We start from the raw sequence: 14,976 nt of genomic DNA, 5'->3' as shown, positions 1-14,976 counted from the left end.
GGGTCGGGAGGGGTGGGGGCCAGGACTTCCGGCTCAGGTGAGTGTCCCTTCGGTGACGTCAGGTCATCCTCGGCCGCCCCTCCGGTTCCTCCCCGCCTCGCGCTCCCGGTGCCCGCGGGGGCGCGCCCCTGACGACCTACATATACTCAGGTGCGCCGCACCTGTCCGCCCGCACCTGCCCGCTCACCGCTGAGCGACCTCTCTTCGCACAGCAGCTTCGGGCCGACAGCCCAGGATACTTTGGGGACTTCCAGCACCCGGGACCGCGCCCACACGGCCCCTCCACCTTTTGTTTGGGAAGGGTCGCCGAGCGCCGGAGGGAACTGCCGGGTCTTCGCGGATTGCTTTTGTTGGCCACCAGTCCTGTTCCCTCTGCTGTGAGACCCTCGCCCCGCCGGAGGGGTAAATTTGTGTTTACTTCGGTGACAAGATTTGCGTTTACTTCGGTGACAAGATTTGCAAGCACTCGACCAAAAACTTTTTTGCCTCTTTGGGTGACAAAACTCGCCAGCCCGGCGCCTCCCGTCTTTTCTGAGGGCGGAAATGGCCAATTCGGGCCTGCAGCTGCTGGGCTTTTCCATGGCTCTGCTGGGCTGGGTGGGCCTGGTGGCGTGCACCGCCATCCCTCAGTGGCAGATGAGCTCGTACGCCGGCGACAACATCATCACCGCCCAGGCCATGTACAAGGGGCTGTGGATGGACTGCGTCACACAGAGCACGGGCATGATGAGCTGCAAAATGTACGACTCGGTGCTCGCCCTGCCCGGTAAGGCCGCGGGACCGACGGGGCGGACGCGTCCAGGGCCGAGGTCGCGGGGTGGGCGCGGGTCCCGGCCCCAGGCCCCACGGCCCGACGCCCTGGGTTGCCGGCGAGCACGGGCGGAGAGGAGGAAGCGGAAGCGGTCGGGCTGGGGACGCCGCGGGCCGAGAATCTGGGGCTGCACGTGCGCGCCTCCGGGGCCGGCTGCGCCCCTCTTCGCCCGCGGACCCGCCTAGTCTTCGGGCTTGGCGGCCGGCGGCCCAAGCACGTCCCGGGAAGCCGAGTCCTGGGGCGGGGCCTTCCCCCTCCCCCCACCCCGAGGAGGCCACGGCCTCCGCCATCTCCCGCCCTTTTCTCTGACAAAAGGCGGCGCGGGCTGGAGGCCTCGGAGTTGGGTTGGGGGCCGCGGGGTCGGACCGAGGGCCGAGGAGCCGTGCACCGTCAGTCCTGAGGCGCCGCCTGCGGCTTCTAATCTTATCGGCAGATTAGCCGAAGCCACAAACCGTGGCCTCGATAGTGGGGTCAGAGCTGGGACGAGGGCCGGCATCTGCGGGCGGCGTCGGGGCTCCGACCACCGCTTCCGGGGCTCAGGCCACCACCTCGGTTCCTCTTCGATGTACCCTTTCACCCTTCCCCCTCCCCGGGGAAGTTTCGTCGAAACCCTGGCGCCCCGGGCGGATCCTAGAGCCGAAAGGGCGGGGCGGAGCGGGAAGGCCCGCGGAGTCGGGAGGGGGCGGGATCCACCCGCTCTGGCCCGGGACTTGGGCGTCGAGGGGGCCCCAGGCCTGCGGCTAGTGGGCGCAGCCGGCGACTCAGAGGCTGAAGCCGTCCGAGGGCCGCTGGCATTTCCATCAAGGACAGCATGCTTCCCCCTTTCCCGCAGCGGCCTTGCAGGCCACCCGAGCCCTAATGGTGGTCTCCCTGGTGCTGGGCTTCCTAGCCACGTTCGTGGCCACGATGGGCATGAAGTGTACAAACTGTGGGGGGGAAGACAAAGTGAAGAAGGCCCGTACAGCCATGGCCGGAGGCATCGTTTTCATCTTGGCAGGTGAGCAACAAGTCCAAGGTGGGCCCAAGGATTCCCTTCTTGCCCATCCTGGAGGGGTAAGGGTGGGCACGGTGCTGGTTTGCGGGGGGCTCACAGTATCTGAACCCTCATTCTTTCTCCAGGTCTTGCTGCCTTGATAGCTTGCTCCTGGTATGGCCACCAGATTGTCGCAGACTTTTACAACCCGTTGGTCCCCATGAATGTTAAGTAAGTAAGAGAGCCCTGCCTCCTAAGGGGTCTGGGGTTGGGAGAGGCAGGCCAGGGTTTCTGACCCCAGTCCTCTCTCCACAGGTATGAGTTTGGTCCTGCCATCTTCATTGGCTGGGCAGGGTCCGCTCTGGTCCTCCTGGGAGGTGCACTGCTCTCTTGCTCCTGTCCTGGGAGTGAAAGCAAAGTTGGGTACCGTGCACCCCGCTCCTACCCTAAGCCCAACTCTGCCAAGGAGTACGTGTAAGCTGGGATGCCTTTACCCCAGCTTGGCAGCCTAGAGGTGCCCCCAGACATCTGAAAGGACCTGGGGCAGAGAGCTCAACCCGTGGGCAGGGTGCCGAGCAGAAGCCTGCGGTCACTCTAGCCCAGCACACCATGTACAGTTCCCTGGGGTGTTGGGTGGTGGGGAGACAAAAGGGGGGAGGGTGTGCCTTTTGTACAGTAATAAACATATGTTTTGGAAAGTAGACTTTTCTTCCCTTCGGGGCATCTGCTTTCTTCCAACCCAGATCCTTGCAGGGAACCTAGAACCTAAAGTGTACCTACTTCAGTTAAAAAAACATTTATTGAGCACCAATGGTGTGCAAGGCTGTCCCAGCTCTACCATTTCAGTCATTCAGTCCCCAACACTTTTGACTGTTGACTCTAAACGACTCATGTTCTTGGCTTCCCTCATCCCCTCCCAGCCTCCAGTCCTGTCCACTCGCAACTCTTGCTTAAATAGCAACCAAAGAGCTTTTGTTTTTAATAAAAAAATTAAGATTTTATTAGGCTTGGGGGGTGGTGGTGTCACCTTCCCTTATGCTCCCATTCCACTTTCTCTCCTCACTGGAAGCTGCTCCCTGGCTCATGGGTCACAGGGCAGGGCCTCCACAGACACAGGAAACAAAGATGGGGCAGAGACAGGCTAAGGCCAACGCAAACAATGGAAGGATGGTTATGGGCCCAAGGTCTCCCTCGTCCTCCAATTACAGTCTAGTCACATCTCCTGGCCAGTTAAACATCTAGGTCATCATCTGGGTCTTCTTGGTCCAGGTCATCATAAGCATCTGACTCATAGAAAATGTGGCTGGTAGCCTGGCTCAGCCCAGGGCGCAGTAGAGCCTGCTGTCTGAGAAGACATAAAGGGAGATTGGTGCTGGTGAGGGTGGGTAATGGGTCATGTCTGGATACCCTCTTTCCTTGTGACAGTGACTCCCTCTTTGGCCTCCATGTTTTCTTGGTCTAAGTTCCTTTGTGTGACCTCGTTTAGTTAGCACGGAAGCACCACCTGGTACAGGGTAGATACTCTTATGCCGCTCTCATAATAGCCTAAGTTCTTAGCAGCTTGAGGGCAAGCATCCTGCCGTAGTCTTGCTTCACCTGCTCACACACTGGGCACAGGACAACAAGCATCTACTAAGCCTTTATTAACCTGCCTCTGCCATACCCATCTAGCTTCCTGTCCTCTTAGCACCGCTGCCTGGAGACAGGGCCACTTCTCCAGGGTCTGGTCTGGCTCAACCCAGGCCCAGATTACTTTGGGGACATCTGTGGAGCTGGGACCCAAGGCTCTAATGGAGAGAAAAAAGACATAAAGGACCTTTGCCATTGTTGGGGTTTGGGTGCGTAGAGAACCCCTCCCCAGACGTGCCTCTGGAAGTGGACTTCAGCCCCTATAAAGTCTAAGAGGTTAATCAACAACCTGCTGTTGCCCCACCTCTTAGGCCCAGATGCTGGGCTCAGCTCAGGGACCCGGGCACCGAGGCCCAACCTTACTTTTCCGAGCTGAACTGGAAGGGCAGGGTCAGGCTATCTTTGGCTTCTCTCTCTTTCTTGGACAGGTGAAGGTTAAAAGTCAAATGAGTCGTGGGGTCCGTCTGTAGAGACAAAGGATGCTGCCACTCTGCCCCATCACTGAAATCCCTGACCCCAGCCCCAACCCCTGCCGTCTTTATCCCCCTCTCTCCTTTTTCCAGACTCCAAACTGCATCCCCTTGTTCCGGCCCTGGCTCTCTTAGATACCGAGGGAGTATGAGGATCTGGGTTAGGCTGGGACTCTAGGGGCGGCCCCCCTTGGAGCTCCAGGCTGAAGTCAGCAAGGATGGAGAACCACTGAGTCTGGGGAGAAGAAAGAAGAGTATTAAGGTTTTTTTCATCTTACTGAACAAACCAGAGAACCAGGACCTGCCGCCCCAGCTCCCAACCACTTATGTAACTGGTTGCTTCCAGCTCTTGCACTCCTTTTTCATCTCCTGGAAGGCAGTGTCTTTCATTGGTTAAGCTCACAGGATCCGAGCTTTCCAGGCTACAGAATGGGGATAATAAAACAATCTACCTCACAGGGCAGCTGTGGAGATACAATGAGGGCAATGCTGAAACCATGAGAGCCTAGGGAAGTGCTCCATCGCATCAGCCATTTTATTGCTCTTCCTCTCTGACCCCAACCTCCAGTTCTCCTGTGCTTCTGACCTGGTGGGTCGGGCGCTGTTGGGGCCTCCGATAGAGAATGTGGGCTGAGGCCTGGCCCATCACACCGCTCAGGGTCACCTCGGTCTGAGCAAGGCTGCTCAGTGCTCCCAAGGGGCCTGGGCCGTGAAGCTCTTCATGCAGCAGGCCCAGCACATGCACCTGCTCTCCTGGGGAGCTGTCACCTGGAGAGGGACAAGAAAGGTGGTGCACGAAGGGCAGTAGGGAGCATTTGGGGGAGGCCTGGGATCATAGTGAAGAGGAAAAAAAGGAAGGACAGGGCCACGTTCCCTCAGAGCTCTGCCAGGATCCTGACTAACCTCGGCCAGTGTCACTGCCCTGCTCTGACCTCTTTCAGCCCTCACCTTTAAAACACTTTCTTATTCCAATGCACATCGAATCAAGGCACCACTCTGACCTCAATCCTCAGGAGCGCCTCAAGGCCTTCAGGATGGAATCCACACTTTTAGCATCTGTTCTCCGCTTGTTTTCCAGCCTCATCTCTTACACACTGAACCATCTGCAGTGTCAGGAACTTGCCAAGATCCCAGTCAGTGCCTTAGATCCCCTCTTTCCTTCCCTCCCTTTTTAGCAGCATTTACAAAGCATCAGGCACTGCACTAAATACTTGCATTTTTAGGTTGGACCGTATGAAATTGCTGACATTTGATCATATCTGATCTACAATAAAAGCAATTCCAAGTGGTTCATCTTCATACTATAAACTCCCTCCTTCCTCGGCTTTTACTGAGGAAACGGAAGCACGGTGAGACCAAGCACCTGTATACCGAGCTGGGTATCTGACTCTAAAGCCCATTCTAGTACCCACTGTACTTTAGGGCTAGTCCCAGTGCCCCCAGCTGGACAAACTGGCCCTTGCTCTTCAAGACATTCCTTCCTTAAGGTACTCGGTGCATGTTCCTTTATCATCATGGTCCTTATCAGACTGTCTAGTAATTGCTGGTTTACTTGTCTATACCTTTACGGGACTTTGAGCTCCTGGAAGGCAAGGACCTGACTACAGTTAGCCTTTATTTTTCCATTATCTAGAACTGTGCCTGACACAGTGTATTTATGCGTATGTTTGTTGAATGAATGAATGACATGAATGAGGGAAAAAAAAAACTTGGAAAAGAAAAAAAAGAGTAATTAGTAGATAGCACTATAAAGAAACCAAGAACTAGAATAAAGGCTAAAGAGATGGAAGAAAGTGCAATTGGAGATCCCTGATATGTTTCTTGTTAGGGTGGAAAGGGGCACATCCCTTGGCAGGGGGAATGTATGGTGGGAAGAAACGAAGGAGGAGTCTCACCATGGCAGGAGTCCTGATGGCTCAGAGCGTGCAGAGTCTGGCAGAGTGTGGTGCAGGGAAGGTGAAGCAGCAGCCAGCTGAGGGAATCAAGAGCAATGGTGACAGGGCCAGGATCTGTCCTCCTGCACAGGGCCCTCAAGGCTTCCAGGGGACCCCCAGGAAGGGCTTCCCCAGTCTTTGACCAGTTGAGAGGGTCTCTAAAGAGGTCATGGTAAACCAGCCTGCAAAGGGAAACGGAAAGGCATGATTCTACTGCCCCTCCCCCTAATCTCCAAATTCAGCTTCTGATTTTTGTGGCTGTTTCTCCATTTTCAATAATATCCTAAATATTACTGAAAAGTTTTTACTGAGAAGTAGAATATAGTAATTGAGAGCACAGACTTTGGCATCAGACAGCCCTGAGCTCCAAGCTTGTTTCTACTTGTCCAAGGTCACCTAACTGATACATTACTTCATCTCTGTAAGACTCGGTTTCTTCATTTATAAAATAGGAATACCAACCTCCTGACAGCACAGTACTAAATGATGCCTAAAGTGTATCATTCTCGAATGGATAAAGAGAAAAGAGAGGACCTGAGACATGGTTCCTGCCTGTAGGACAGCTTAGAGAAGGTCAAGAATCAAGTCCTGAGGTACTAACTACAGATAACATAGCGATTCAGGAAAAGAGACTGGCATGGACTAGAAATCCTGGGAAAGCTTCACAGTGGCAGAACTTGTTCCCAGACATCTCCTTTCTATCTTCTGCTTCTCTTGTGAATGCCACCTTTACAGCATCACCTCTACTATAACAGCTGATACAAAATTAGGGCTCAACCGATAAGTGTAAACTATTATTATCCACTTAGCTAACCAGACCAGGAAGTAATCTTTCTTAACCACCCAACAGAGGTGGATTCAGGTACCTCCTGATCTGGCTGCTTTCCTCTACCCCACATCAGTCTGTTAAGTCCTGGAAATTCTACCTGCTAAAGTCCTTTTACATTTGTCCTAAACTCTCCATCCCTACTGCCACTGTCTTTAGCTAGGCCTCTGTCACCTCCTACCATTATTCTCTAAGATTCACTGGAACAGGAATCATGTCGGCTTCATTCACTGTTCTAGCCTAGCTCAGTTCCTGGTTCACAACTACTTCTTAACCGGCACTTATACATCTGAGTGAACCTGCATTACTGCAATAGCCTTCCCACCTGGTCTCCCTATCTCCAGGCTGCCCCCTCCTAACCCATTCTCCACACTGTGGTCACTGGACGAGTCTTTCTAACAGGTATGACGTTATCACTCTCCTCCCAAATTTTCCTTTTCGTGCTCTGTAAGAACTTTTACTAACAGGTACCTCTCTGTCTGACCTCAGGAAGCTCTTCCATCTCCCATGAACAGGTATGCCTTCCATACCTCTCTAATTTTGCATAAACTGTTCCTTCTGCCTGTAGGACAAGTCCCTATGTACCCTGCAGTTAGTGCTGATGCATGTTGATCACAAGATTCTGAATAACTCAAAAGGCAGAACACGTTTATTCTTGTCCTCCAGTCCAGCCTCTAGTGCTAACCTGTACTGTCGGCCTCTTATTACTCTGTTCCTCTCATCTTTTATGGTCCCTGCTTTGGATTCTCCAGATACCACTCTTCATCATTCCTCTGACTAATTCCTACCTCTTGAAAAACCCATATCCATTCAATGAATAAGTAGCTGCTACTACATATCAGGTTTGCCCCTGTAGCTGGAAGGGGAGTTCCTCAGCAACAGAGGTCCCAAATCCAATTAAATCTCTTCCAAATTGTACTTACCGGCTGTTGATACTGGAGTCAAAACCTTCACGAAACTCTTCTTCGCTCACTTCACAGCCCAGGATGTGGACTTGCTCCCCACTGAGGCAGAGATGAGGGAGAGTGTCAAAGAGTGGGGCCCAGGCTCCCTTCTCGGGCAGGACAGCGAGACGCTGCGGGATACTCACCACAGTGCAGATTTCTTGATAAGCGCCTTCAAGAGGCTGCGCCCCTCCCACTCCACGGAGTCTGGGGAGAGCGAGGGACGGATAAACAGCTTGAGAACACTGAGGTTTTCGCATTCGCGAACCGGTAGCGACCTCCACCCCTGGCCTCTTACCCACGGCCCTTCCTCTCCACTTCCGCCCCTTGGGCCCTGCTCCTAAGCCCCTGTGCCTGTGACCCTCACCCCGCAGCAGCACCAGGCCACCAAGAGCCAACAGCGACTCCAGCATCTCCAAAATGCGTCGCGTCCCTCTTCGGACGCCCTCTGATGGCGTCACTGCCCATTGCCCCGCCCCTCCACATGGAAGGGGCGGGGCATCCACGGTCTCTCCCACCACTAAGACCTGGCGTAACCTGGAGTGAGTGGTGCTTAGGTTCGCTATCCCAGGAAAGCTCACGCGGAGCGACCCCTCCTGAGCCCTGGTGCACAGACGCAGGGACGACGCCCCTCTCTACATTTTTACCGTGACTAGGGCGGGAAGAGCCGTTGGGGCAGTTGTCTGTGGGAGGGGGAAGTGGCCGCGCAATCCCGCCCTACTGTCGGAGCCTCTGGCGCAAGTGACGTCACTCCGCCCCGCCCATGCAATTCGAGGCGGGCCTGCTTTGCCTCAGGCCCCGCCCCATCGCCACCCTCCGCGCATGCGCGATACTGGGGCCTTGTTCGGAGCACGCTCCACTTTCCTTGTCCCCACCCCCGAAGACAGAGTTGGGGGAAATTCAGCCCGGGTGAAGCGAATACACGTCACCACCGGAAGTAGTGTCAGAGGGGAAGAGGAGGGGGGAAGAAAGAAAGAGGGAGGCCTTCGGGCGGTAAAATGGCGCCTGTCAGAGTGGGAAATCCAGCTGCAGAGGCTGCAGCCCCGCTCCCTAGCGGCTGAGGCACCCCCCCGACCTCGGGGAGGGGGAGGCCGCTCCAGTCCAGCCATCCGCGCCCTTCGGCTCCCCCTCCCCTCCTTCCCGGCTCCTTGGCTCAGCCGGTCTGTTCGCCGCCACCGCGGCCCTGCGCGCGCCGCTACCCCCGCCCGCCCCTTTCCCGCGGGCAGCCCCCTAGCGCGCCTGCGCAGCGGGCCACCCTCCGCTTCCCCCTTCCCCTCCCCCTTCCTTCTCCCTCCCTCCCTTCTCCCTAGCCCCCTCCCCCACAACCCCCTCCCCCAATTCTCCATCCCCTTCCCTCCTGGTCTCGGAGGACCCCATCGTAGCCCGATCTGTCTCGGCCCGCAACCTCCGCGAATCCGTCGGTGCCACTCCCCGCCCATGTGGGCCCCCGCGGGCTGCCCACGCCTGTCCCCCAGCTCCCCGGTCCGCTGGGCTTTCCCCTCGTCGTGGGTGGCTTTCTGAGCCGCCCGCTCCGTGCCCCTCTCTGCAGCCTCTCCTGCCACTCGGGGCCCCCGTTCCCCCTCCCGGTGGCGGGGGGCTGCCCCCGGGGGGCTGGCGGAGCTGGGCCGCGGGGGCCCCGGGGCCGGCGGTGCCGGGGTCATCGGGATGATGCGGACGCAGTGTCTGCTGGGGCTGCGCACGTTCGTGGCCTTCGCCGCCAAGCTCTGGAGCTTCTTCATTTACCTTTTGCGGAGGCAGATCCGCACGGTGAGCCTGGGTGGGCGCTGGTGGTGGTGGGGACCTCTGTCAGCGGTGCTCGAGGGTTTTTGGAAAGTCTCGGGCCTCTGTTTGGGCCTAGAAACAGCCCCGGCGGCAGCTTTTACCGCTAGAGAATTAGAGCACCCGTCGCTGGGCATGGGGTGGGACGGGGAAGAGGAAGACCCTTGTAGTAGAGCCGAGATGGTGGAGGGGGGCTAGATGGGAAAAGGATTTGGCAACTCTTGGGGGCTAGGGTGATGGGTGGGGTGCTCTTTAAGAAAGCTAGAGTTGTTGCTAAAGAAGCTGAGGGGCGGGGAACACCTGTTTGATGGCAGCAGGTCTGTTGATGTGGGCTTGTGAAAGACCCTCCTATTATTTGGAACCTCCGTGTGTGTTTGGTCTCATAACAAGGGAGAGACAGGCTCACGTGCCAAGGGTGGCGGTGGGTGGGAGGGCGTATGTCACCAACAAGGATGGGAACGTGGGAAAAGACCTGGGTGTGAAGGAGAAACCCCTGCGGTTCAAATTAAGGGAACTCTTCCAAAAAGGTCCTGAAAACTCATTTCATAGTGTGAGTGTGAATATTTGGGTTTATTAAGACTTTGGGACTAAAAAAGATGCATTTATGATTGGCATCTTTAGTTGTGGAAGGGAGCACATTAAAGTTTGGATGTCCCTATCAGAAGACGGTGCTTGTCAGTTTAAGGTTTGAATCTGAGGGCATGCTTCTCAGATTGTTTCTCCAGGAGACCCCAGCATTGTGAGGGATACTGTGGGGAGTGTATCTCTGGGTTTCCTCCCCCATAGCTTTTCTCCAAGGTCAAACCTCCTTAGGCTAACATCATTTAATGTACTCTGTGTTCTCACCATCACGGGGGAGAATGCTCTGAAGGAGTCTGGGGAAGATTCAGTGAGCTGGGGTGCAGAGGGTCTCCAGTCTGTACTCTGGCATACCTCAATAAAACATGAAGGAATAAAACCAAGTAGGGGCTGCCCAGGTCAAGGAACTTCCAGAAAGCCCTGAGTGGTAGTGGTGGTTGACTTACTGATTTGGGGAATGGGCCTGGCCTTGGATTCAGTGTCTCCTTGACCACTCCACTCCTTCCACTTCCTGATTTAGGGTTTAGGGTGAGGATTGTTTCTGGGTGGTCATGGTTGTAGGCAGGGCTATTTCCCTGAGATAAGGGTTAGGAGCCAAGAAGAATCAGGTCAGAGATACTGAGATGTGTGGGGGACTAGCTCCTGGGATTTTCCTTACGTGTTAGCTGCTGTCTTCTCGTCCTGGCCTTGCTCCGAGCATCTCCCCTTCTCCCCCTAACATAGCGGTTTTCTGTTCTGGGTGCAGGGATGGGCTCCAGCCCATGCAGAGACTGGTTCCTTGCAAAATTGCTCCCCTCTGGGCAGCACTGACCCCACAGCCTTTTGTCTTCCCTTCCTTCCTTTCCAATCTGGTTTCTCCCCCCACCCCCTTTCTGGCAGATGCTGAGAGCATTCCCTACATGCCCAGCATGTGCAACCCGAGATAGGGCAGGACACCCGAGCTGTTGCGGCCCTCATCGCAGCCCCGAGAGAAAAGAAGGGCACATGCCTTGGGATTAGGGGGAGAGGGCCCTTTGGTTTGCAAGTGGAGAGCCTGGTTCTGGTGAGGCTTGGGGCTTAGGGACGGACTGTGCTTAGAAGAAAAGAGCAGAGGAGGGAATTGCCAAGCTTTGCATGGGAGAGATTTGAGTGCTGGAAACAGGAGCCTCTAGAGAAGGCTTGGAGAAACTGGAAGGCCGGGATGGTGACATCCTTGTCCCTTCCTCACCTCCCACTCACAGCCCTTACTTCACTCTGGCCTTCTTGGTACTCTAGCAGTCTGCCTGGTGAGTGGGGCTTTCCAGTGTTCTCTGCCTTGCCCTGGGTACCAGGATAAGGAGGCTGTTCAGAGGGCTGAGGTTCTCTACAACTTGTGACTTGGCTAGTAGAGACAGAAGTGGACAGGTGGCTGGTTAAAATAGGCCTGGTGGCCCCCAGCCAGAGGAACTTAGCTGACCTGACAACCCCTGGATTCCCTCATTCTCTGTTCCCCTTAGTGACCCAAGGACCTCCCCTCCTGACGCCTACGCTCTGTCCACTAAGGAATCTGAGGCTCTCAGCTCCCAACAGGAGGTGATGAGAGCTGTCACAAAGAATTCTTGAGGTGGAGGTGGGGAGGGCCACGCATTTCTTTATTCCACGTAGCAGGATAACATCATGGTTAAGAGGGCACGTTCTCGGATCGGACTGCACAGGTACAATCCTGGCTCCACCGTTTCACTGATTCTAATGTAAGTGACCACCCCTGCTATAGTGTTCTAGGAATACAGCCACGATCGAGACAAAATCCTTGCTTTCATTCTAACTGGAGGGGCAAACTGCTAAATAAGACAATTCCTAGCTGTGGGGTCTTAGGCAAAGTATTTAACTTCTCCAAGCCTTGGTTTCTTCATCCTTAAGATGTAGATGGTATTGTTGTTGTTATTATTAGGGTTCTGAGGATTAAAGAAACAACCCTAAATTACACTATGCCCAATGTATGGTAAATGTTCAACATGTGCTTCCTATTATTAGTGGGGAAGATTTCCTTGTCAAGGGTTCTAACCCTCTCTCTTGCTATTCCTAGGTAATTCAGTACCAAACCGTTCGATATGACATCCTTCCCTTATCTCCTGTGTCCCGGAATCGGCTAAGTGAGTATGCTGACTGGGAGGAACCCTAGGTGAGGTAGGGTTCAAGGTCTTGGCTGGAGGTTGGTTGGTGTTACCCCTTCCCGCTGTGGTTCAGGCCAGGTGAAGAGGAAGATCCTGGTGCTGGATCTGGATGAGACACTTATTCACTCCCATCACGATGGGGTCCTGAGGCCTACAGTCCGGCCTGGAACGCCTCCTGACTTCATTCTCAAGGTGTGTGGGGCTGGGAAGTGATGGAATGGTTACGTCTGTTATTCTGCTCAGATTCTTTGCCAGTCCCAGAGCATCTCATCCCTGGCTGTGTCCTCTGGCAGCCTGAAGGAGGGAAGCAGGCAGTGGGAGGGTGGGGGCGTGTCCTTTAGGCCTGTGTTGTGGTGCTCAGGACTTCTCCCAGCCCTGCTGTGTTCCTCTACAGGTGGTAATAGACAAACATCCCGTCCGGTTTTTTGTACATAAGAGGCCCCATGTGGATTTCTTCTTGGAAGTGGTGAGTTTGCAGAAGCTGAAGGCAGCTCTGTGATGAAGGAATGGTTTTAGGGCTCTGGGAATTTAGAGGATTTGGAGGAAGTAAGGGATCAGGAGAAATGGGTAAGGGCAGTTTTGGAGAGGGGAGGTTGTAGGATGCTCAGAGAATGGCTTTCGATAGTTTGGGTTCATTTGTTGTGCTGATGCAATTCTATTCTTCCACGGCCTTCCCGCTCTTTTGTTCTTGCATCTGTGAATCTTAAGGGTGTATGCTGCCTAAGACTCTTGAGTTTGAGGACAGTTTCAGAATTCTGTGTCCTCAGAGACATTCAATGTTTTTGGAAGTCCTGAAGGACTCTGCTAGAGTCTTAGTAAAAGGGAACTATATGTCTGAATGATCATCTCTTCTGATACCTTCCTCTTCTCCAATCTCTTTCAGGTGAGCCAGTGGTACGAGCTGGTGGTGTTCACAGCAAGCATGGAAATTTACGGCTCTGCTGTGGCAGATAAACTGGATAATAGCAGAAGCATTCTCAAGAGAAGATACTACAGACAGGTAACGGGCTAGAGTCCAGGTCTAAGAGTGAGGCTTGGGAGGCAGGCCATCAGGGAGGGACCTGAGTTTGAGGCAACTGCCCTGGAATGGGACCTTCTGAGGGTGTGGGGGAGGCATACTGTATAATCCCTTTTGTGAGAACTGGCTGCCTGTGGGCATTGTTCGGATTGGGGGAGCAATCACAGAGGGCGAGTCTCCTTTTGATGCCCAGCTCACCCTGCCTTCCAGCACTGCACTTTGGAATTGGGCAGCTACATCAAGGACCTCTCTGTGGTCCACAGTGACCTCTCCAGCATTGTGATCCTGGATAACTCCCCAGGGGCTTACAGGAGCCATCCAGGTACAGGGGACGGTGGTGAGTCTGGCAGGACTAGGAAGTGGTTCAGAGGAGATATTTTGAATGCATGGAGCTGGGATTCCCTGGTTTACAGTAGGTCAGGATGCAAGTTGTTTCTCTTTTAAATGAGATGTTCCCCGCCCCCCCCATATCCATTTCATAAATCAGATTTCTCATATCAAATTGCTTCAGGTAAGACACAAGACAGTAAGTTTGACTAGAAGCCTCACGCTAGTATGAGATAACGGTGATTAAAATTTTATTTTATTTTGAAGAATAAATCAAGAAGGTTTTACTTAGGTCATTGAGTTTGGGGGGGTATGTATTTTAAAGTAATGAACCCCACCCCCAAATAAAAGGAAAAACACCCCGTCTCTCTTGAATCCTTTGTTTCTTCTCATGTGCCTTTTCACCCACCCTAGACAATGCCATCCCCATCAAATCCTGGTTCAGTGACCCCAGCGATACCGCCCTTCTCAACCTGCTTCCGATGCTGGATGCCCTCAGGTAAGGGAAGCTAGACACTTAGATTTCTGAGGAGAGGAGCGGGTGGGGGATCCCAAGAAGGAATAAAAGTTTGTCCTGTTTTACTTACTTATCTCTTTTCCCTTAAGAATATTACTTTTGAACCAAGGTCTTCTTAAAACTCATCACTTTTAGCCATTGGGTTTTGGGCAAACTGAACCTGTCTCATGTGAAAACGGTGATCCTTTCCACCCCACGTCTTCCGTGAGGCTGCCTTACACTAGTGTGAGGATATCAACATAAGGACTCTACCAATGCAAGTTATTGTTGTCCCAGGTTCACCGCTGATGTTCGTTCTGTGCTGAGCCGAAACCTTCACCAACATAGGCTCTGGTGACAGCTGCTCCCCCTCCACCTGAGTTGGGGTGGGGGGGAAAGGGAGGGTGAGCCCTCGGGATGCCGTCTGGTGCCCTGTCCACTGGTGAGGACTGCCTGGGCAGGGTCTGCCCCTCCCACCCCTCTCTGCCCTGGGAGCCCTGCACTCCATATGGAGTCTGGATGGACACAAGGGCCAGATTCTCAAGCAGCCTCACTCTAACTTCGTGTTCGCACTCCCTGGAAACCCCAGACTGGGACATAAGCGGAGGCCTAGGAGAGCCGCAACAGTGTCTGGTGGAGAGACAGGACTGGCCAGAGTGGGAGACAGACATTCGGTAATCCGGGAGGCTCAAAGAGAAGCCAAGCCAGCTTTGTTGTGATTTGTTTTTTTTAAAAACTCTTGTACAAAAGTGATCTAATTCTTCACTCCAAGGGCTGGGTTGTGGGTGGGAAACTGGGATTTTGGGCCACTGGATTTTCCCCAAACTTGTCCCCTCCCTTTCTATTTTCCCTTCTTCCTAGATTCCCTCAGACCTGTAACCAGCTTTCTCTCCTTTTTTTTCTTTTCTCTCTTTTAAACCATGCATTATAACTTTAAAACCAAGGCTGCCCTAGGTCCTTCTCTGGGGTTTTGGGAAATGAAGGGAGGGGTCTTTGTTCACACCCACCCTGTCCCCTAGGCAGAAGGAAAAGAGGCTGCTGTAGACCCGAGGGGTAGG

General features: G+C 54.0%; 3 protein-coding genes across 9 annotated transcripts; 2 read left to right on the top strand and 1 right to left on the bottom strand.

Annotated features, from left to right (window-relative positions):
• The first annotated feature begins 33 nt into the window (after positions 1-33).
• Positions 34-2,482, top strand: CLDN7 (claudin 7). Its single transcript, XM_059906797.1, has 4 exons — positions 34-766; positions 1,644-1,808; positions 1,931-2,015; positions 2,100-2,482. The coding sequence occupies exons 1-4, from the start codon at positions 544-546 to the stop codon at positions 2,260-2,262; spliced, it is 636 nt and encodes a 211-aa protein (XP_059762780.1). The 5' UTR covers positions 34-543; the 3' UTR covers positions 2,263-2,482.
• A 272-nt stretch (positions 2,483-2,754) lies between these two features.
• On the bottom strand, positions 2,755-8,200 carry ELP5 (elongator acetyltransferase complex subunit 5). Of its 6 annotated transcripts, none has more exons than XM_059906793.1 (9): positions 7,955-8,200; positions 7,734-7,794; positions 7,567-7,647; positions 5,779-5,999; positions 4,470-4,651; positions 4,023-4,118; positions 3,777-3,877; positions 3,448-3,571; positions 2,755-3,129 (listed from the first exon to the last, which is right to left on the bottom strand). In XM_059906793.1, the coding sequence occupies exons 1-9, from the start codon at positions 7,998-8,000 to the stop codon at positions 3,073-3,075; spliced, it is 969 nt and encodes a 322-aa protein (XP_059762776.1). In that variant the 5' UTR covers positions 8,001-8,200; the 3' UTR covers positions 2,755-3,072. The 6 variants fall into 6 exon arrangements, 4 of the variants coding, with proteins under 4 accessions (XP_059762776.1, XP_059762777.1, XP_059762774.1 ...); XR_009499392.1 differs by lacking the exon at positions 3,448-3,571 and adding an exon at positions 3,601-3,682 and having other exon boundaries at positions 3,045-3,129; positions 7,955-8,044; XR_009499393.1 differs by lacking the exon at positions 3,448-3,571 and adding an exon at positions 3,601-3,673 and having other exon boundaries at positions 3,045-3,129; positions 7,955-8,044.
• A 326-nt stretch (positions 8,201-8,526) lies between these two features.
• CTDNEP1 (CTD nuclear envelope phosphatase 1) lies at positions 8,527-14,861 on the top strand. 2 transcript variants are annotated; one of them, XM_059906795.1, is made up of 8 exons: positions 8,530-9,354; positions 11,990-12,056; positions 12,151-12,269; positions 12,472-12,543; positions 12,961-13,077; positions 13,306-13,417; positions 13,837-13,921; positions 14,216-14,861. In XM_059906795.1, exons 1-8 carry the CDS (start codon positions 9,253-9,255, stop codon positions 14,274-14,276), a joined length of 735 nt encoding a protein of 244 aa, XP_059762778.1. In that variant the 5' UTR covers positions 8,530-9,252; the 3' UTR covers positions 14,277-14,861. The 2 variants fall into 2 exon arrangements, with proteins under 2 accessions (XP_059762779.1, XP_059762778.1); XM_059906796.1 differs by lacking the exon at positions 13,306-13,417 and having other exon boundaries at positions 8,527-9,354.
• The last annotated feature ends 115 nt before the right edge of the window (positions 14,862-14,976 follow it).

The sequence above is a fragment of the Balaenoptera ricei genome, chromosome 20 (assembly GCF_028023285.1).
Source record: "Balaenoptera ricei isolate mBalRic1 chromosome 20, mBalRic1.hap2, whole genome shotgun sequence".
Taxonomy (NCBI): Eukaryota; Metazoa; Chordata; class Mammalia; order Artiodactyla; family Balaenopteridae; genus Balaenoptera; species Balaenoptera ricei.
Note: the sequence above shows the minus strand (reverse complement) of the source record. Positions and strands in the feature narration are given on the sequence as shown.